The sequence below is a fragment of the Vulpes lagopus genome, chromosome 4 (assembly GCF_018345385.1).
Source record: "Vulpes lagopus strain Blue_001 chromosome 4, ASM1834538v1, whole genome shotgun sequence".
Taxonomy (NCBI): Eukaryota; Metazoa; Chordata; class Mammalia; order Carnivora; family Canidae; genus Vulpes; species Vulpes lagopus.
In genome coordinates, this window is record NC_054827.1 from 28,402,469 (window position 1) to 28,424,648 (window position 22,180).

The 22,180-nt window shown below is 49.6% G+C and overlaps 1 protein-coding gene across 3 annotated transcripts; it reads right to left on the reverse strand.

Moving 5' to 3' along the window:
• Positions 1-2,433: 2,433 nt before the first annotated feature.
• On the reverse strand, positions 2,434-17,295 carry RNF122 (ring finger protein 122). Of its 3 annotated transcripts, none has more exons than XM_041751233.1 (6): positions 16,908-17,295; positions 11,987-12,143; positions 6,214-6,259; positions 5,861-5,902; positions 3,803-3,885; positions 2,434-3,536 (listed from the first exon to the last, which is right to left on the reverse strand). In XM_041751233.1, the coding sequence occupies exons 1-6, from the start codon at positions 16,930-16,932 to the stop codon at positions 3,422-3,424; spliced, it is 468 nt and encodes a 155-aa protein (XP_041607167.1). In that variant the 5' UTR covers positions 16,933-17,295; the 3' UTR covers positions 2,434-3,421. The 3 variants fall into 3 exon arrangements, with proteins under 3 accessions (XP_041607167.1, XP_041607168.1, XP_041607169.1); XM_041751234.1 differs by lacking the exon at positions 16,908-17,295 and adding an exon at positions 16,107-16,552; XM_041751235.1 differs by lacking the exon at positions 16,908-17,295 and adding an exon at positions 12,533-12,914.
• Positions 17,296-22,180: the final 4,885 nt, after the last annotated feature.

Here is a 22,180-nt window from a genome sequence, read left to right on the forward strand (position 1 = left end):
AAATGATTTCATATCTGAGTAATTCCTAAAACCACCCTGATGTCAGAGCTTCCCTTCAAAATTTATCAGCAAGTACACGTCTTCACATTCAAGGCAGATTTCTGGTCATTCTCAGTTCACTTGCAAACAGAGAAGCTAACTATAAAATTTAATATAAGAAGTGTGCTAGAATCTGAAGTTTGCTTTTAAATGCTTTGAAAAAATACATTACAAATACAACAAGATGTTCATTATGGAATACCTAATTCTTCAACCTGAAAAGGAAAATGGTAGTGGATCCCAAGGTTAATGCAGATGGTCACCTTAGCTCCCAGATAGCGGCCCAACAGGGTGTCTGTGGAAGAAGCTGTGTGGGATCTTGGATGAGCTGGACACTTAAGACCTCAGCAAGCTTCCCATACTGCAGACTGGGCACCAGGGATGATGAATGTGGGGTCTCTGGGGTCCAGAGAATAGATCAGTTGTTTCATAGTGTGTACAGAGGATGGAGGGAAAGGAGTCATCTGTGGAAGACTCGAAGTCTCATGAATAATTTGGAGAATAAAGCAAACAGTGTGCACAGAAGATGAGAAAGTTGGTGGCTCAGGGCCAAAGGCAAGAAAACTATTTCTGGAGTGACTGAGTTTGTGACGAAGGTTCATGCTTACAAAGTAATATTGAGAACCACCACTAAATTGCTTGCCCCTTTGTCTTTATCCATCCAGATTTATAATACTCCAGTTCCTTCATCACAGGGCTTTTCAAAGCTTTTTCTGCAGATGTAAAAAATCTGAATAAAATTATGCCACAGAGATTTGGACAATACTGAAGAACACTGAAGGAGGCAGAGAGGATGAACCCCTGGCTGGGTATAGTCACACTATTGCACCCTGAATTTGTCTGGATTTTTCTTGACTTATGCCCAACTTGACATCCAATTGCTTCCAAATCAGCTTTTCTCAACTGAAGCAAACCTGGTTTTCCCTTCTGCTGGGTTTAGATTTATTGGCCCCTTTCATATTGCATCATGCCTTTAAAGCCATCATGGATTCCCTTCCTGTCTTGGAGGATTTCAGCCACCTTCTTGAGACTTAATGAGCAGCTACAAATACTAAAATATTTAGAAATCCAGAGCTGGCATCCAGGGGAGCTCACACCATCATCTGGGTAAAAACTCTTAGTGATTGGTGTATCTTTTGAACCACTCATGACAATCATGGCCCATCCAGGAGGGTTCTGCAGTGGCTTTGGTGCTCTCAGTAATATCTGAGAATAGGCTAAGATGAAGAAAAAAGAGGGAGGAAAAAGAACAAAAGAGAGAAGATAAAAATATGCTGAGGTCTAGCAGCAGTGGAGAGCGATGAAGACTGAAGAGCAGTAAGAGACACCAAAGATGTCTTTCTCGTACTCCTGGTGCTAGAAGTTTCCCCTTCTACAGAGCATTCCCTGGTTTGTTGTTAAGACTGTCATGTAGGGACAGAAGCAGAAGCCACTTCACGTGATCCTGGAGTCTTGGAATCGAGTCCCACAATGGGCTCTCTGCGTGGAGCCTGCCTCTCTTTCTCTGTGGGTGTCTCTCATGAATAAATAAAATCTTTAAAAAAAAAAAAAAAGCAGAAGCCACTTCAAAGCATAAAGGTGACACTGGCCATATTCCCTCCCATACCTCCATTTACAGAGTATGTCATTTATTAAAGGAAGAACTGAATAGGCGTGATTTCTTAAAAAGTAGAACCAATAGGAATCTAGTGCTGTTGATGGTCTATGGTCTGGGGCATGGTAAGCAGCCTGATTTTCTTCCCATGAATGGCATTGGTTAGGTATCAGCCCACATGACTAATCATTTGACCTTCTTGTCTCCAGTTTGATCCCATCCGTTGCTCTGAATCTGTGCCTATGGCTTTGACAGAAAAAGATTCACCTGTACTGAGTGATACGGTCAAGGGCATCCATGTTATTCTGACACCCAGAAAGCAGAGGGTGGTAGACTGGAAGCCACAGGCTGTTGGTCGGGGATGGGTGGGCATGGCAAAATCAGGCAGGCATAAAAGGCCCTAGTGAGAATGGTAAGGGCCCCAGCGGGGTGACTTTGAGTTGGAATGGAAGACTTGGGACACCTGGGTGGCTCAGTGGTTGAGCATCTGCCTTCAGCCCAGGGCGTGATCCTGGGGTCTGGAATCGAGTCCCGCATAGGGCTCCCTCCCTGTAGGGAGACTGCTTCTCTGTCTGCCTGTGTCTCTGCCTCTCTGTGTGTCTCTCATAAATAAATAAAATCTTTAAAAAGTACATTGCTGTTAGTCCTAGGTCATACACATAATAACCTGATAGCAATTTTTCTTTTCAAGATTTAGGGTGCTCTGCGCATGGGGAAGTGAGAAGCAGCAGTAAGAGAACTCTTTCCTCTGCTGGCAGAAAAGTGCCCCAGAGACATAGGCCACAACCACAAGCAAAAAGTTAGAGAAACTTGTTATTAAATTTAATTTTCTTTAAATACATACCTTTGCCCCACCCTCACCTGCTCCAGGTGGGGGCGAGGACACCCCCCTCCCTCCATTCAGGGGCTCCCACATATAAAGCCTGAGATGGTGAGGAGAAAGTATAAAAATACTATTTACAAAGGGGAAGAAGGTACCTGTTGCTGCCCTAACCTTCAGACACCCCTAACCCCAGGCCCCTTGCTCCTTTAGAAAAAAGCCTTTAGGAATTCATCTGGATATAGAACAAGCCCTTCCTCTAGGGGGGGCACTCAAACCTCAACACGGAATAGGAAACTTGGAGATTAACTGAGGAAGAGAGTGAATGGATAGCACCTCAGACTCCAGCAGGGAGTGGAAAGCACGTGCCCTCCATGACCCTGCAGTCACAAAGGCCCCATGTAAACATTGACTTTCCTTTTCCCATGTCCCTGCTCTTCCTGACTTCCTACAGAGCCTTCCCTCCCTTCCACTGGAGGCACTTGGTTCCTTGATGGTTCCTTGACAGACCAACCTTCCTACCTCCCCTTCTCACCTTCCTATACAAGGAGTGAAGAGGGGAGGGAGGTTACAGGTGGGACACGGCCCATCTTGTCCCTTCTTCTAGGTCAGGGCAGCCTGTCCTCCTAAGGGGAATCCTCCAGGGGTAACTCCAGGTTCTCAGTCAGAGAAGAGCAGATTGGCTTCCCCAGCAGGGACAGGCAGGTAGACAGGCCAGTACCAGGATACAGTGTTTTTTTGATGGGTGACACCATTAGTTCTGAGTAGCAGGAAAGAAGGCTTCAGAAGGCAGAAAGGTGGGACAACTCTGGCCTTACCCTGATGGTGGGAGACCAGCCCTGCATTACTGCCCCTTCAGGTAAGCACGTCAACCACTACCCAACAGTTTAGTTCTCTGTAGCTGTGCAGAAGGACCAGGCACCCGTGAAGCAAGAGGTCTTCTCCAGGCCTTGGTGCAGAGGCAGCACTCACACCAGCTCATCCAATAGGATCCCGATGCTCTGTGTGGCCTCCGAGGGCCCAGCAATGGGTTTGTTACACATAGGGCAGACACAGCGTACTTCCAGCCACTTCACCAGACACCTGTGGGCAGAAGATGACCTGTTTTTGCCTTAAGAAGACACCCAGCCTGTTCCATTGGCCTCTCATAGGGCCCAGCTGCTTCCCAGAACAAGAACATCTGTCCTTGCCCCTGTCTAATCCCTCCGGTTGCCTGTGTCCAGACAGGATGTGGCGCATCACTGGCAAGGGGTAGATGGGAGAGGGTAAGGATTACAGGTTCTAGGAGACGCTCCCTGCTTATTTCTTTCAAAAGGCATCCCTGGAAACTCCCCACATTGGACACTTACTTCCGGTGAAAGGCATGTTGGCATGGGAGCACACCTAGCTCATCCTTCCCCTTGAAGTCTTCCAGACAGACTGCACAGGTCTGCTGTGGGAAGAAAGGGGCAGCATGAGAGGAGATTGGGGAAGAACCATCATCATCACCATCAGCTCATCCCCACCCAAGAAAACTAAGCTAGGCTAAGCCTGGTTTCCACATCAGCCACTGAAATTTGAGTCAGAGGGTAACCATTAACCACACATGATGTTTCCACTGATCAAAAGAAGGTGAAATTAAAAGTTGAGTTCCTCATTTGCACTTGTTAGATTTCAAGGCCTCAGTAGCTGCAATGTGGCTATAGCAGCTCCCATATGTGCAGATATATAACATTTCTATCATCACAGAAATTTCCATTGACCAGTACTATTCTAGAAGAACTGCTTTTTAAAAAACATTTTATTTATTCATGAGAGACACACAGAGAGAGGCAGACATCTAGTCAGAGAAGCAGGCTCCCTGTGGGGAGCGCGATGCAGGACTCAATCCCAGGACCCCAGGAACACAACCTGAGCCAAAGGCAGACACTCAACCACTGGGCCACCGAGGTGCCCCTAGAATATTTTTTAATCCTTTCTTGCCTAGTGTATTTGGCAAGGAGGCATGTATCAATAACTAGAGGTAAAGATGGGGTATGGTGTTTGGTTAATAGTCTTTAATAAAATCTGGGTTTAATAAAATCAGTCATTATATATTAGCCCCTCAGAGCTGAACTCTTCCTCTCAAGGAGGGCTCAGGGAACACTGGAATTTGCTGAGATGCAAGAGCAGGCATCACAAGGAGGGATGAGGGGCACGTGGGTGGCTGGGTAGGTTGAGCATCTCCCTTTAGCTCTGGGTCATGATCTCAGGGTCCTGGGATTGAGCTCTGAGCCCAGAGTCAGGTGGGATCCCCACTCAGTGGAAAGTCAGCTTGTCCTTCTGCCTCTCCCCTCCACTCATGCTCTCTCTCTCCCTCTCAAATGATAAAATATTTATTTAAAAGAAAAGGGTAGGCAGGCCAGGTGGCTCAGGGGTTTAGTGCCACCTTCAGCCCAGGGCCTGATCCTGGAGACCCAGGGTCGTCCCATTGTCAGGCTCCCTGCATGGAGCCTGCTTCTCTCTCTCTCTCTCTCTCTCTCTCTCGTGCTCTCTCATGAGTAAATAAATCAAATCTTAAAAAAAATAAAAAATAAAAAAATTTTTAAAAAGGGTAGGGGGATGCCTGGGTGGCTCAATTGTTGACCATCTGCCTTTGGCTCAGGGTGTAATCCTGGGGTCCTGGGATCGAGTCCCACACCGGGCTCCGTGTGGAGGAGCCTGCTTCTCTCTCTGCCTATGTCTGTGCCTCTATTTATTGATGACAGACACACAAATAAAATCTTTTAAAAAATAATTAAATTTAAAAAATGGTTAAAGGAGGCATTCCTAGGCCATCTTGTGTCTAGCAATACCTGCAGATCCTCCCAGCTTCCAGACAACCACAAACACACTGTGTACAAGTGTCTGTGGTTATGGGCAGAAGCCTTCAGAAAGAAAATGATTGATCTCATGGGCGCAAGTAGGAAAGGAAGAGGAAATGGTCTTCTGAAGCATCCGTGTGAGGAGACCCAAGGACTTGCTATATCAGCTGGGGAGAGGACTGAAGGGGAGACAGGGAAAACCACAGGGATGGATACACCTGTCAGATGCAGTCTGCTAGGACAGAGTGCATGCCTGTGGGTAAAAGGAAGGGCAGCTGGACTCTGTGGCATGCCTATGGCATGGGGTGGTGTGTCCTTCCTCCCCTTAAACATTATGCATGGCAGCCCTCCTAGGGCCAGGTCACCACTTACACCAACCCTTTTGTGATCTGTTTCCAGCCTGCGCCTGTTGCAGACATCATGAATTCCATACTGATTAGCTACTGGAACAAGTCACATTTATCTGACCTAAGGAGATAGGAAGACGGTGCCTAACATTCCCAAAAGGCCCAGGCTGAGAGCTGGAGGACGGGCTGTTTTGCTTTGCCAGCGGGGCCCTCCTGCATGCCGTCCTAGTACACTTACCCCATATAATTGCAGCTTCTTGGCATCTCCTTTAAGTACCACCTGGGAAGAAAGAGAGGAGGCATGGTGTCAGAAGGGGCCAACCACAGGGGCCGGGTGCTGGCCACCAAGGAAGGGAGTCCCCAGTCCTGCACAGGAGTGTCTTCCTCTCCCTCTGATGAAGGGAAAGGGCTTTGGACACAGCCCTCGACAAGCAAGAGGTGACTAGTACAGAGCCTTAGCCTCACAGGAAGCCAGAGGTGAGGCCAAGCAGGTGCCAGGCCAGGACTGCTTCAGCTTGCTTGCAGCCTGCCCTCCCTCTAGCAGGGCAAGTGGCAGGAGAGGACGTCTCAGGGAAAGGGACAGCACCTTACCTCCTTATAGCCGTATCGTTCACTCTGTGCCTGGTTCCGGAGTTTGCTGGGGGAGAAAGAGAGAAAGGGGAGAGAAGAGGTTACTACGCCTTGGTACAAACGGAGCCATTCAGAGTAAGAGAGGCAGGCGGGCTGTGTGGGCCATTCTTCTGGGGCTGGGAGGCTGCTGACCACAGGGCTCTCTTATCCCATAGATGCCACGGAGGATGGCCTGGACCTACGCAGGTCACCCAGAGCGGATTAAGGACTCAGACTCTTTCTCAGGCCCAACAGCCTCAGAACTCACCATCAGGTCCCACAGACTGAGGAATTCCGGAATCAGAATTGTTCATTCATCCTCCCTGCTATTTCCCAGGACATCAGTGCCTTGGAGCTCCCTGACTCTATGGATCAACAATCTGCTTACTGACCATACAGAAGAAGGTAGATATTCTTTCTTTTTTTTTTTTAAGGATTTTATTTATGAGAGAGAGAGAGAGAGAGAGAGAGAGAGAGAGAGAGAGAGAGAGAGAGAGGGAGGGGGGGGGGGGGGCAAAGAAAGAAGCAGGCTCCATGTAGGGAGCTCGAGGTGGGACTCAATCCCAGGACTCCAGGATCACACCCTGGGCTGAAGGCAGGCGCTCATCCACTGAGCCATCCAGGTGTCCCGAAGATAGATATTCTTAAAAAAACAGATATTGCCATTAAGCCGGGGGGGGGGGGGCAGGATAAATAAGCCTGTTGCCCCTGGGGGCTCTTCCTCTTGCAGAACAAATGCGCACTTTCCCCTTCACAACACTGGGCGAACACAGATGATCCCTCCTTTGGTTTACTTCCTTTTGGTTTCAAGCTGGTGGCCTGCACACAACCTAACTCTCCATAGCCAAAACACAGGGCGCTGTTAATGGCAATGACACAGTAGTTATGGAGGACTTGCTATGTATCCATCTCTGTACTAACATATGCACAGGGGCACCTGGGTGGCTCAGGGGTTGGGCGTCTGCCTCCAGCTCAGGGCAGGGTATGATCCTGGGGTCCTGGGATTGAGTCCCACACAGTGCTCCCCACAGGGAGCCTGCTTCTCCCTCTGCCTAGGTCTCTGCCTCTCTGTGTCTCTCATGAATAAATAAATCTCCTTAAAAAAAAATAGCATATGCACAGACTTTGAGAGAAACTTTCCTTTTTACAGAGGAAGGAAACGAAGTCCAAAGAAGTTAAGTACCTTGCCCAAACCTCACAGCTAGTTGGCAGCAGAGGCAGATTTGAATCAAAGTCTACCAAAATCAAAGATTTTGGAGCCTGAGCTCTTTAACGCATACGGTGGCAGCCTGTTTCCCCTATTAGGTGCATACAGTCCTAAGAATAATACCAGACCACTTGGGAAATACTCATCAACAGGGCCACAACTAATGGCAAGGCCATGATTATGCATTATCATCATCATTGCTGTTTTATTTGCAGTGAGAGAAATCTTCCAAATTAAGCAGGTAGTTCTGTGTCCTCCTATACTTGGGAGCCAGATGGAGCTCCCTCTCCACCAGTCACGCCTACCAAAGACCTGGGTTATTGGAAGGAAACATCAGAAGCCCACCAAGTTATAACAGGTGTGGCACACTATGGCCAAAGCCAGCTGATCACTGGTTTTATAGGGATTGTGTGCTAAAATTGATTTGTATGCTGAAGTGGTGAAAAAGTAGACATCAAAAGAATATTTCATGTCATGTGAAAAATATATGAAATTCCTATTTCAGTGTCCACAAAATTTTATTAGAGCACAGAGAGGCTCATAGTCCCCGAATTGTGTACGGCTGCTTTTGTACAATAGAGTGGGTAATTAAGATAGCAATTGCGTGACTTGCAAAGCCCCAAATGTCTGTCCTTTTGCAGAAGATGATTGCTGATCTGAGTTAGAGGAAGAGAGTCTCAAATCATAAGCCTCAACCAAAAGGAGAGAAGATGCTCGCTCCATGGACACTGGACAAGCTGACTTGCTACCAGAGCTGGGGAAGGTGCAGAACTCAGGCCAGAGCAGAGCCGTGCCCAGGGCACAATCAGGGAGCGGATCCGGATCTGGCTGCCAGCCACCTCCATTGTTCTTAATAGAAGTCTGGGGCCTGGCAAGGCTGTGTAACCAGAACTTCTTAAGATCTCCAGTCTAGGGGCACCTGGGTGGCTCTGTCAGTGGAGTGCCCGACTCTTGGTTTCGGATCAGGTCATCTTAGGGTGGTGAGATCGAACCCCCTTGTTGGGCTCTCTGCTCAGTGCAGAGTCTGCTTGGGATTCTTTCCTCCTTCCTCCCCCTCCACTCTTTCTTTTTCTCTAAAAATAAACAAAATCTTAAAAAAAAAAAAAACAAAAAAAAAAACCTCCAGTCCCCAGGTGCCTGGTTGGCTCAGTCAGTGGAAAATGTGACTCTTGATCTCAGGGTTGTGAGTTTGAGCCCCAAGATGGGTGCAGAGATTACTTAAAAATAAAATCTTAAGGAAAAAAAAAAAAGGCACTCCAGTCCAGGTGGACTCCCTCACCGTGGGGCTAAGGCCCAGGGCAGCACATCCACTGGAGAGTTTCCGGTCATTGGAGGGTTGAACCAAGGCCTAACAGGCACTCCCACTGTCCAGACCTCAGCTTTACAGGGAACTCCATAGTGCACAAAAGCCTTTCATATGCATGCCTTTCTGTCGCTGCCTCCAAGCCAGAGGGGCAGGCAAGGATGCATCCAAAGCTTACATGAACTGTTACCTGGCTGACACAGAATTAAGCTGGGGAAGGAAGAAAGTGTTCTCATGATCAAAGTGCTCACAGCCGCCTTCTGAGGGAGACACTGCTGCTGTTGTTGGCAGCTGTGTATGAGAGCAAAGGAGGAAGTGGTAAGGGGCCTGCTTTTTTAGCCCAGAGAAGGAGGGGAGGTCACACATTTTTTGGGGTCTCGACAGCCTCACCTGCAATGTGGCTCTAAGCAAGTGGTCTGTGCTGTGCCTTTCTGCTTGTTGTATCATAGGATGTGCAGGATGCCCGCTTGCCCACCCTCATCCCCTTTGTCTGCCTGGCTCCACCTACCCAATGGTCGGAGCTGAACACCCTGCAGAAGCAGGGCTGTAGCCCTCCCTGTACCAGCAGCACAGTGAAAGGCTTATAACCACCCCTTCCACCCTACAGTGTAGATTTCTGGAACAGGAAGGTATACATTGTGATAAAATGGGGCCCAAAGAGTTTGCAAGGGAAATAAAGCAAAAGGCAAACCAATACCCTGGGCCATCCCGGCAGAGGATGTGGTGCCAGCAACTTTGGACAGGTGGCCATCTCAGCTGTCGGGTGAGCAAAGCTACTAAAAATACTCTGATTTCAATGAGACCATTTCTAGCCACTGCCAGTGGGCTCTCCCTTGCTTCTTTTCCCTTTTGGCGCAAACAATGCAACCAGGTCCTGAAAATAATTGTTCCTTTCCTGCCTGTTTGTACCTCTCCGGCCCCTCCATCCTGTGTAGGGCCAGAGGTCAGCTCTTGGGGAACGGGGAAGAATGAGTGAGGGCCAGCCGGAGAGGGGAGGCTGGTGTTGGCCAATGAGCTCGCCAGGTGGAGAGCAGGGGGTCATGGGCCTATTTTGGCCGTGGAGGAAACTGAGAAGCAGGGAGAGGAAGTGGCTTCTGCGCTTGTGTATCTTTCTATATATAGACACCCACAGGCTGCCGCACACCAGCGAGCCTCTGGAACCATGAAGCTCCAGGGTTAACTGGTTTTGGGCAGGCTGCAGAACAGAAGGTGGGGTGACGGAAGGGGCCGATTACTGCATAAGGGACAGGTGGCACCAAGTGGCCCCGCAGTCAGGAAAGCTTTGGGGATCATGTGGTTACTGCTCTGTTCTTTGCCTCCAGCCAGACAAAAATAAATCCACCCTACCTAGCTCCCCAGCCTGTCTTTCTGTGGAACCCTGATCTTGGGCTGTAGGGGGTTGGTGAGCGAGTGCCCTAGCTGTTCCTCCCTCCCGCCCCCTCCCCCCCCTTCAAGGAGTGAGAATCAGAGAAGGCAAATGTATGGAATCTGAAGGGCTCTAACTAATGACCACCAGGCTAGCACACCTCTGGCTCTTCCTCGACATAGGACCTTGGGCAAACCCTTAACTGCTTGAGCATGAATTTCCTCACTTACTACATGGGCAATACATGCGCTGGAGGCCAGGGCGGGAAGTGGGGGTGGTTCATAAAACACCAACCACAATGTGGCACACAGAAGGCACTTGGTAAACAGCAGCTAAAACCCAGGGTCACACCTATTAGTGGCAGAATTAGGGAATGAACCCCAGTCACCCACATCCTGCAGAGTGCTTTTTTCCAGATTTTTCCTTACTCAACCCCTTTGCAGCTTGGGTGCACAGACCAGACATGAAGCTGCTTCTGCAGACTCCTCCCCCAGAAGCAGACAGAAACCTTTGGTATTTGGTATGTCTCCATCTTCAGTCTCTGGGGAACTGCCTGAATTGCTTGGTGGGGGGGAGATGGGGGTGGGGGTGGTCAAGAAGAAAGAAAATTTGAGGAAGAAAATATAGGGTTGGGGAAAGGGAACTGGGGGATGGAGAGCTACTAGAAAAATTGCCCCAGACTCCTATCTATGCAAATTTTAGGCTCAGCTGTACAAGAGGGAAAAATAAACAACGATCTTCTCTGCATAAACTTTTAAGTGAAAACTCTAGTCCCAGTCACTTTCTAAAGTTCTGAGAAAGAAGAGGCCCAAAGTAGCTGACGGGGGCACCCAAGGCACTTCCCCTTTTTTGGAGGAAGCTCTTCTAGCCTCAGGAATCTGGAGGAGTGTCTCTTCTCCCTAGCTTCCTTCCAGGTGGAGCACTCAGACCCACCAAGATATCTCAGCAGGGAGCCAGAACACCTTTGTTCCTTCATCCTAATTTAAATGATTAATGAGGAGACTCCAGCTGACAGCTATGCCAGCATTTGGTCAAGTGTGTGGCAGAGGGGAGGGGAGGAAGTAGTTATCAAAATGGCCCTAAGGATCCCTAGGGTGCTCTACTCAGGGGTGCTCAATGCTCTCCAGTCTGCAGGACTGGTCCCCTACAATGGGGAACTGTTAATACCAAGAGCAGGCCCTGGTCAGAAACACTAATTTCCACTCAAAATACCAGTCATGCCCCAAATTTTTGGTAGAAAACCAGCCACCAGTTCCCACGTCTTTCAACAGGAGGTGAAGAAACAGCTCATCCTGGAGCCTGGCTAGCCCTGCCATGCTCAGGTCCTTCCCTGGATCTCTACGCAGTAACAAGTGATGTTTTAGGGTTTTTTTGGTGTCCCCCACCCCCACCATCAAAAGAGCTTACAAGGCGGAATAAACAACCGGCTCTCCAGACATCAGCTTGCTAATATTAGCATCTGGAGGGCTGACAACAGGATTTCCCAGGAGGGCAGAGAAACATGCCACTGGTGTAACTGATGCCCACCTATCCCTGCTACCCAGAGGTTGTGAGCGGGGGAGTGGAGACACTGAACAGACGACTCACGATAGGACTTGGTCAGACAGTAATCCTAGGCCACCTTTTGAATAACTGGCCAGAGGTGCGATGCAGCTCAACCAATGGTGACCTTATATGCTCTGGGACAATTTGCTAGGCGGATGAAAATAGAAACAGCAGGCCTCAGGGGCCCAGTGAAGGGCAGGCTAAGCTATGTCCTCAAAGCAGGGGCCCCAGTGGGAAGCCAGTGACTCTGCTGAGGGAGTCTCACTTGGCTCACCCCACACCTGGCCTCCTTCTCCCTGACTGCCTGCCCCGGGTCACCCACTGTGCCACCTACCTGATAAAATAGCAGCAGAAGATGAGGCTGAGCATGAAGACAAAGATGCCCGTGCCGAAGATGACCATGTAGATGTTGAGGGGAAGGTCCTGGAAACTGATGGGTGGCATTGAGCAGGACTTGTTGGTACTAACCAGTCCCAGGCCACAGAAACACCCTGCAAAGAAAGGGAGAGGAAAAACGTTATAGTTGGAAGTTTACACCGTGGCTGATGTACTCAGTGGTCAGCCAGGATGCAGAGAGAAATGGCAGGCTCTGGGCTCCCACACCTCTTTGATGCAGGGGCTTAACTCTATATCGTAGCTCTAACACTGACCAGCCGTGTGATCTTGGGTAAATAAGTCACCCATGAAATGGGATACTACGCCTAGTACTTAACACTGCATCCCCCACCCAGGGGGATCAACGATTTGGCCAATGGAAGACTTGATCCCATCAGCCAGAAGCTCATAGAGAGCAGCAGCAAAATGAAGGCCTTAGGTGAGAAAATGGGTATTTGGGTGGCAACCCTGCCTCTCCCTAGAGATGTAACCTTTAAGGAGTTACCTATCTAAGCCTCCCTTTGTTATTTAAAAACAAGGGGAAAACAGAGGACCAAAGTTGGAAAAAGAAAGCAGCTTTGTAAATTGCAAGGTGTGGTTGTGCAAAGGTCATTTGTCACAAAGCCACCTGGTCCAGGAGACAAGCTGCACTAGGACCAGAATAGAAACTGTTCCCCCCAAGCCTGGGCCAGTGTTCCAGAAAGTGGTGGTTGGGGGGTGCAGTTTGCTTTGGCCACTTTTCCCTTGTCTACTCAAAGCCTCAATGTGTGGCTCCAAAGTGGCACTGGCATCCCCGGGAAGGTTGTTACAAGTGCAAAATCTCAGGCCCACCCTGAACAAAATGAATCCGAATCTACATTTTTTAACAAGGTCCTTGGCAGATTCCTAGGCATGCCCGGGTGTGGGAAACACTGACCCGCCCCTAGACGTTTCCCCTTTTCCCGTGACTCCGGTAAATCCCGATTAGCCTACTAATCATCCTAGTCACCTTCCCCTTGGCAGGGCTTAGGTGTGGAGGTAGGTAGGTAACAGGGCTCTGGCCAAAGAAGTTCTGCTGGATGAGGGAAGATTCCTAACTTTCTGAGACAACTGGAATGGTGACAGCCACATTACAGCCAGACCACAAAGCAGTTCAACATAAAGCCAATGGCTGAGGGTGGCAGAGGGGACAGGGAAAGAGGAGAAAACATTATGTCAGTTATGGCTGGATTAACCTATCCTGGAGCCACTCTATTTTGGGAATACTCATTTTTGAGAATTAGTAAATTTCCTGTAATGTTTAAAGTAAGAAAAAATATATATATGGAACATAAACAATAAGCCGGGTAGAATGTTCTCTCCTGCAACCAGGACAAAATATTATAGGGATCCAAAGACAAGCATAATAAAATTCTTGGATATCAGCAAGCGTGGAGACAAGAAAACTAGGATCTGCCATAAACCTGCTATACCCCAAGCACATTCTCATGCTACCAATTTAACTTACCCTTCAACAGGGGGGAGAAAAGGATCATTAAATAAGCTAACATCAAGCAGCTAAGAAGGCTCCTATCCAAAGACCTCTGTGCTCAAGTCTTCAACATGGGTTTTAAACACTGGCCTGACATCTTGGTTAGAAGCCAGGACCCATAAATATACTCCAGAACTCTAGCTTATAATTTCCAGTGCTATCACAACTCAGCAGCAGAAGACTGGTTTAAAGGACTGGAAGTCAATTTTGACATCCTACATGTCATGCCTTGTCATCCCCTAGATCAATCTGGTGACCATATCCTGAGCATCCCTTCAAACCTCTTTCAGATGTTGGGCCTAACTCTATTCCAAGTCTCTATCCTAAACACCTCAGATATCTGGTCCCTCTAATTTAGCCCATCACATATTTCCCCAAGCTCATGAGGAGCTTCAAGTCCTCCTAAACACACACACCCTGCATCTCTTCAACCTCCCCCCTACTCACTGTCTTCCATTCTGTCTTCCAATGCATCACCCAACATGGACCAGTCTATTTCTTGTCCAACCTGTCCTTCACCTGCCTCCATACCTTTGTTCATGCAACTTTTCCCTGCCCGAAACTCCCTCTTCCCTTCTAGAAGTTCACCAATCCTGGTCCTAATGACACCCCAGTGACCCCTCTCTTCCCTGAATTTTACAGTGCTCACAGCCTGTACCACATGTTCTGACTCTTGCACACTCAGTAACTGTCTTACATTGCCCAACTCTTCCAACCATCAACTTATTCTAACTCAAATATTGACTATATGACAAGTACCATGACACTGAATATAAAAAAAAGCAAAAAAAAAACGACTGGATGATTTTACTCTGTAGGGACAAAGACAACACAAAGCCTTTCACCATACAAAGGGAGGAATGGCAATAGAGATGGGACTAGAATCCTGAAATCAGATAGTCCTAACAAGCTCAAATGCTCATAAGTCTGAGGACAGCAGACTTGGACTTGTGTATATTCTCCAGTGCCCCGTCTAGTGTTTGGCTTCTTTTCAATTAACTAGTTAACAGATAAATAACTCCTGAGTTTCAAGACAACCTGGTACCCTTGGCAAAAACTCCCACTTCAAAGTAAGGAGAGTGATATTTGGGAAAATTGCCCAGAAACTGCCCTCAGCTAATGAATGACCAGTCAACCCACAAGTATTATTGAGGGCCTGATTTATGCTACTGACGTAGACATTGTGAGAAAACAAAAAACCAGAAGTAGTTCTTGTCCTGAAAGACTTTGTTGAAAAGATTAAATAATTAGCTCCTAACCTTGCTATGTGCAACAGGAAGCCCTTGCTTCTAGGCTCCCTACCTCAGCAACATTTGATGCCATAAGAGGGTCTAACGCCAATCTGCCTGGGCTCCCCATGCACATTTGTGAGCTGGATCCTGGTTATCTTTAGGGTCCCAGAAAACCTCATTGGTTTCCTGTCCTAGGAAACTGCAGGGCGGGCGGTGGCCACTGTAGAGATGTATTCGCACTCTGTGGGCATGCTGGCCTCAGTGGTCCTCTGGTCCATTTACCTTGACCATCTTACCTCTTCTGGCAGAGACTTGCCCTGGGGTTCCAGGATTGAGTCAGTGAGCTTGGGGACATTATGTGATAAAGAGATGTAGGTGAGAAGAGCTTCACAGACGAGAGGAGATGATACATTTTCTTATAATTAAAAATAAATGGTAAAGATACATATTGGCCAAAAGCTGTAGTAGGAGCCATTTTTCCTCCAAAACTTGTAAGGGCAGGAAGAATACCAACCCCTGGAAAGAGAGACTCCAGATATTTCCCCTCATGCGCGCGCGCGCGCACACACACACACACACACACACACACACACAAAGGGATGGGGGAAGGGACTGCTTCCTCAATGGAGTCAAAGAACAGGATCTATCAGTCACTTTAAGTGACAAGAAAAAGCAGCAAGTCCTCTGCTGGTCTACAAACCCCATATGAAATAGGAGTGCCAGAAAAAAGGGCCCGCCACCTGGGTTCTTCTGAAGCCTCTGTTCCATTGTCTCAGCTGACCTATGAAAGTCTTGACATCTGAATGCCTCATCTCGGTGGTGCGGTGCGAAGGCTGGGAGCTGGAATGACGTCAAGTGAAAGGCTGGCCCAGAAAGACCAGTGGGTCTGGGAAAGGCTTCCCCTTCCCAGCCAACGGGAATCTTTCCCAGATGCTGGGATGCACCGTCCTTCCTCACCCCCCATCCTCCGCCCCCTGTCCCTCCATGCCCGCCTATCACGCACAGCTTGGTTCATTTTCAGGAAATTAGATCCTACCAGCAAGAGGAAGAGGGGGATGGGGGACGCTCATACACATGCTCTCCCAACCCTGCCTTAAAACAAAAGCCGCTTGAAATAATTAATCCAAGATCTGGCAGGGGTCTGCTCTCAAGAAGGCTTTTTTTTTTCTTCTTTCTTTCTTTCTTTCTTTCTTTTCGTAACTAGCCAGCCTACCATAGTCAGATAAGGCCAGCTGCACACCCTCCGCCCCACTTCTCCAGAAACTCCAGGGCTCGGAACAACGGGGTCAGGACGCCAAAGCCCCGGGAAGGTTTCAGTACCCCAGACCAACCAATACCTTTCCACTGACCGGCTCCGAAAGACCCTCCTTTCAAGTGGCTTGGGTGGAGTCAGACCCACGCCCAACCTGTATCACCTGAAACGCCAAAGAAGCCTCAGGTGAGATGCATCGAGCATCACTCCGGGCCAGGGAGGCCGCAGGGGGGCGGCGTGGAGGGGTCACCGCGTCAGGAGGTGCGGCCCCCGCCGGAGCCCGGGGCTGGGACGGTGGGTCCGGCCTTGGGGCCGGGGAGCCCTGCACCCAGGGGTGCGCGGGCGCCGAGACGCGGCGGGCTCTACCGGGCCCGTGGAGCCGCGCTCCTTACTCGGGCGCCCCCCGCACGCAGCAGGCCCCCGGCGGCCGGGGAGAGGCCAACAAAGAGCCCTCGGCCGCCCCCGCGCCCGGCCCGCACGCCGCACCGTGCACATATTTAAAATAGGCTGCAAAGTTCCAGGCCGGGAACTTGAGCTCCCTCTAGGAGATCCCAGCCCGAGCGCCGATTTAGTTCTCCTCCGACAACCACAACAAAGACCAGAGTTTGAGCGCACAAAGGCGAGGGAAGGGGGCAGGGGAGCGGGGCCGCCACACAAAGGCCGCGAACCCCGCGGCTCCCACGCCCCCCGCCCGCCGCGCGTCCCGGGGCCCACCCGGCCCCGCAGTTAAGCCGGACGGGCGCGCGCCGGGCTGCAGACCACGCGCGGCTCCCGCTCCTCCTCCCGAGCTAAGTTTCTGGGAGATGGGACGGGGGGGGGGGGGAGGCGTCCCGGCGCCCCGCTCGGCTCCGCAGCCCGGCGCGCGCCCTCCCGGCCCGGGACTCACCGTTACACCACTGGAATGGGTGCATCAATGAGCTCTCGGCGGGCTTCCCCCGGGACGAAGGCGGGCGGCGGGGCGCCCCGGCGGTCGGGTCCGCTGCAGTCCGCGGAGAAGTCCGGCTCCCGCCGGGGTGGGGGGTGCTGGGCTTGGGTGGTTTTAGCGCAACAAAGAGGGGGAACCGGAGCAAACAAATGAGAGTGCCCCGGCTCGGCGCAGCACGGAGGAACGGCAGCAGGGGCCCCGGCGGGGCGAGCGCGCGGCGCTGCAGGGCAGGGGGCCGGCCCGCGGGGCAGGGGAGAGCGTCGGCGGGAAGCCCGGCTCACGACCCTCGGCGCGAAGGTGAGCGGCCGGGACGCCGAAACTGACACGGGTGCGCACGCCCCCGCCCCCGCCCCCGCGAAGGCGAAGCCCCGCCCCTGCCCGCGAAGCCCCGCCCCCGCGAAGCCCCGCCCCGCCCCGCGCCCGTCACCCGCCCTCCGGCCAATGGGAGCCTTCCTGCGGGCCCCGGGGATTCAGCGCGGCCGGCGCCCCGCGCCGCCCCGCGCCGCCCCGCCCCGCCCGGGGAGAGCATCCCTGCGCCCGGCGCCTCCCGCTCGGCCTCCCGGCCCTCGCGAACCTGAACTCTGCGGAGGCCAGCGCGCGGGGCCGGCGCCGAGGTCCCGGGGCCCTCGGACGATTGGAGCCACGCTGTTTCCCGCCTCCAGGGCGGGCACTGCGGAGCCTTCCCGCAGCTCTCGGAGAAGCCGGTGCGGGGAGGAGTTAGGTCCCTGCTCCGTGCGCCAGGACTCGGTCCCGGGAGGCGCCTCGCACGTCCCTTTGCTCGCTGCGAAAGGGGGGAACTGGAGCAGGAGGGGGAGGACGGCGAGAGATCTGCAAGGAGCTCCTTTCACGTTTTGCTCAGAGCCCGGTGTAACAAACACGGAACCGAGGCCCGAAGGTTAAGTTTAAGGTAGACTTCGCAGGGCGCCGCCCTCCTGAGCAGCAGAAGCAAACCCAGAAGTCGACATTGGCAATAATACCCCAAGGGCAGTGGCTTCTGGCACCAGCACCACATAGGTGTTGAAATAAATGGCAGTGGGGAGAAAGGCTGAATCTGACCCCCCGTCCAAAACACTTCCTTTTTATCTGATGTTGCATCGCTTGTCCGTCTCGTCTTGTCTTTTTTGTCTCTCATCTACTCAGAATGTATTGGCCGTGAGCCTATTTTTGTACCGAGCGCTGTGGCACCAGAGACCCATCAAGGTCGTGGGAGTCAGCGGGGTTCTACTGTCCTGCGATTTTCGGTGCCTGAGGAGACAGACAGTAAACAAGGAAGCAAACAGATAAAAATGACTCAATCTCATCTCCCAGTTAAGCTTAATCTGTTAATTGAAAGTGGTAAACACTTTCCCTAACTCTTGGGAATTTGTGACACTCAAACACGATTATGCATATGAGCGCTTTGTTATTTAAAAGCTTGGTGCTTAAGGTATTAAGTAACTTGGCTAAGATCAAGTCGCAGTAGGCAACGACTAGTTTAGCACTTAATTACATAATTGTCTTAAAACAATTGCTTTTCTCTATGAGCTGGCCTTGAGGATCTGAATCATGGACAGATCCAGCTCATTACACCTCTTATTGGGCAATCGCAAAAGCTTCCTAACCGGCCTGACACCAGTGTAGGCCTCAGACTTAGAGCCCACGTGAATCACTGCTATTAGAGATGTTACATATGCAGACTCCCAGGCCTCCAGCTCAGAGATTCTGATTCAGTAGTTAAAGGGTGGGCCCCAGAATGCCTTGTCTCCACCTCCCCCTACCCCTCTGCTGCCAAATTCCCTTGCAATTATGCTAAGAGAAAGAATGCTCTGATCTTATTCAAAATCCAGCCTCTCTGCTGGGCCAGCATTTTATATTACTGAAACATAAATCTGATCGCTTACTTATCTCGCTTTATTGGTCCCTGTTATTTACTGGATAAAGTCAAATTATAGCAGACTGTTTCAGTGTGGCCTTTGCCTGTTTTCCTAGTGCCAGATACACTCTTCTTCCTCACATATTCTTGGTTAGCTCCAAAGCTTTTGTTGTTGACATCCCTTGAACACAGGATAGATATTCTTTCTTGACTGTGATTTTGTACACAGTATGACTTATGTTTAAGTGCCTTTCCTTTCTGTAACTGACACAACTTGGCAAGATTCAGCTAACAATACACTTCTTCTGTGGCTCACCATTGTCATCATCCCCATCTCTGCATCTCTTTCAACACTTCGTGTACTTTGTAGTATATCATGAGATTATAAGGATAATTCCGTGATTTCCTAAGTTTGAACCTTTCATGAGCCTTCCTTAGAAGAAATTTTTTAAGGACACGAGCCGCTTTTGTGGTTCTAAGTGTTTGGTTCAATAATTTTAAGAATAGATGTATGTGTGTGCATGTGTATAAATTACCATACATTTCTTAAACCACGTTCTAGGAACAGTGTTGAGGATTTAAACATGGGTATAATTATTTTTTTAAAAATTTTTATTTATTTACAGTAGTCACACAGAGAGAGAGGCAGAGACACAGGCAGAGGGAGAAGCAGGCTCCATGCACCTGGAGCCCGACGTGGGATTTGATCCCGGGTCTCCAGGATCGTGCCCTGGGCCAAAGGCAGGCGCTAAACCGCTGTGCCACCCAGAGATCCCTAAACTTGGGTATAATTATTATGCAATAATGCTTTCTATACATTGACTCAAGGGAAAAGGTGTTGGTAGGTGAGCCTGATTGCATTAAGTTCCTGCTGGGCGCTAGATGCCTCTAAGGGCACAAAATTTCCAACTTTGAAGGAAAAATTGACAGAAGTGAGAAATCTTTCCTCTCTTCCATCTTCCTTAAACTAAAGAGAGCCCCAAGGTGGGAAGATACCTTGAGGGTAGGAACAGCAGGAGTTCTCATGGGAATAGAGCTGGTCAATCAGGACAGTGAACATCTCCGGTCACACCTACAAGGACCATGAATTCAGTCATCAGACAGAATGTTCTATAACAATTTATTTCCTAAGCCTGATATTTTAAACATCTGTAAGCTCTCCTCAGGCACTTTAAAGGACTGTAATTTGGCAAGCCCAATGCCTCCCTTCTCAGTCCCTCAGCCTCATCCTTCCTGGCCATTCAGAGGCACAGTGGTGGGCCTCAGATGATGGCTTAGATTGGAAGAGATGCAGGCCCAAGGGCTTTGGTCTTGTGCATCCTTGAAAAGATTGGTAGGGTCTCTCAGCATTTCCTAGACCAAAGATCTTACCAAAGACAAGCTGATTTCCCACATTGCGTCAATACAATTTAGGTAACTTACCCCCGCTCCCTCATCCAGATGATAATTCAGAGCCCCAGCCTCTTGTGAGTCAGGAAGACAGAACCGTAAAGATGATGGATTATATATTCAAAGTTACTTGAGAAATCTGAAGTAGAATTGTGTTTCTAAATCTTCCATAGAAAGAGGGAAAGGTAATACCAAGACTCCAGGAAAACTTCTAAGGAGTCAGGGGTTCTCTTCATTAGTACAACCCTACCCTAACATTCTCTTAGACACCCCAGGACCCTCCTCATTTTAAGGCCCTTGCAAGCACTAGAGAACCACTTTCTGGAGAGACAGGTAAATCTGTGGAGGAGCATGGGACCAGGAGAATTGATGATCCCATTTTACCATCGGTAAGTCTGTCTTCTTCTTCTTTTTTTTTTTTTTTTAGATTTTATTTATTTATTCATGAGACACACACACAGAGGGAGAGAGAGAGAGAGAGAGAGAGAGAGAGAGAGAGAGAGAGAGAGGCTGAGACACAGGCAGAGGGAGGAGTGGGCTCCCTGTAGGGAGCCTGATGTGGGAGTCCATCCTGGGTCTCCAGGATCATGCCCTGGGCTGAAGGCGGCGCTAACCTGCTGAGCCACCGGGCTGCCCAGGAGTCTCCTATGATCCTCCAAGTCCAGCCCTAAGATATGGAAGAGAATGCTAACCATGGTGATAATTAGAAAGTGATTGTGAAAGGGCACCTGGGTGGCTCAGTCAGTTGGGTGTCTGACTCGTGATTTTGGCTCAGGTCAAGGATCATGAGAAGGGGGGAGATCAAACCCCACATTGGGCTCCAAGCTCAGTGAGAAGTTTGCTTGGCATTCTCTGCCTCTTCCTCTACCCCTCCCCCAGCTCTCAAATAAATAAATAAAAATAAAATCCTTTAAAAAAACCTGATAATTAAGCCCAACTAAATATACCATACTTCAAAATTAAATTGTCACAACATTTTTCCAAAATGTTTTATTTCTTAAGAGAAGTTTGCATGGAGGATCATGTGATTCTTTGAAGGAGTTGAGAGATGTTCATTGGGCAAATGAGGTCCTTCACTCATTCTATTCTTAAAAGAGCTGGCCTTCCTCTGTCTAGATACCCTAGATGTCTCAGTACCAGGATGCTCTTCAGAGATTGATACGACTCTTGATGAAATGTATTCATAATTTCCTTGGTTCCCCAGGAAAGTGAAGCAGCAATTTCCTCACCTCATCCCTCAGCTTCTGACTCAGATGGGAAATCCAATAGGAGAAAAAGCCATTGGTATGACTGAAGAGACAAATCTTCTTTTCTCTCCCCATAGGCTGGGTCCATTCTGGGATGATGCCAGGGTTTCATTCTTAAGTATCTTGTAAACATTCCTTGATTCTCTCTCTTTCTCTCTCTCTCTTTTTATTAGAGTTGGGGAGGGGCAGAAGGAGAGGAAGAGAGAAAATCTCAAGCAGAAATTCTCAGCGTGGAGCCTGTCATGGGGCTTGATCTCAAGACCCTGAGATCACCCTGAGATCATGACCTAAGCCAAAATCAAGAGTCAGACACTTAACCACATGAGCCACCCTGGGGCCCCTCTGATGTTCTTAAGTATCAAAGGAGGCTGGAAGGAAACAGAAGCTAGTGAGTTTAGGGTCCTGTTTTTCCCAGGAATTATACATAATCCTGCTGTGTCTCTGGATTTCTGGAATGAAGCCAGTGCTCTAGGCCACAACTGAACCATCTCCTGCATGAGTGGAGATGAGATAATAAAGTAGTTGGGAGACGAGTGACACCTCTGACTGACCACCCACTACATGCCAAGTTCTGTGCCCAGTGCTTCTTGTATTTTCCTGTATTCTTCACCTCCACGTACGATTGTTTTCTACTTGCCTATGGGACAAAATGGAAGCCCAAGAAGGTAAAGTCTTAGGAAAAATCACAGAACTCTTAAATGTTAATAACAAATTTCCAACCAAATTCACGTCTCTCTCCACCAAAC

Excerpts from the sequence above, each read along its gene's own strand:
- RNF122 (XM_041751233.1), bottom strand. The coding sequence starts at position 16,932 with ATGCACCCATTCCAGTGGTGTAACG. Across the intron at positions 6,260-11,986 it reads TTCTGCTGCTATTTTATCAG|CAAACTCCGGAACCAGGCAC; the intron begins GTAGGTGGCACA and ends TTTCTCCCCCAG. Across the intron at positions 5,903-6,213 it reads AACGATACGGCTATAAGGAG|GTGGTACTTAAAGGAGATGC; the intron begins GTAAGGTGCTGT and ends CTTTCTTCCCAG.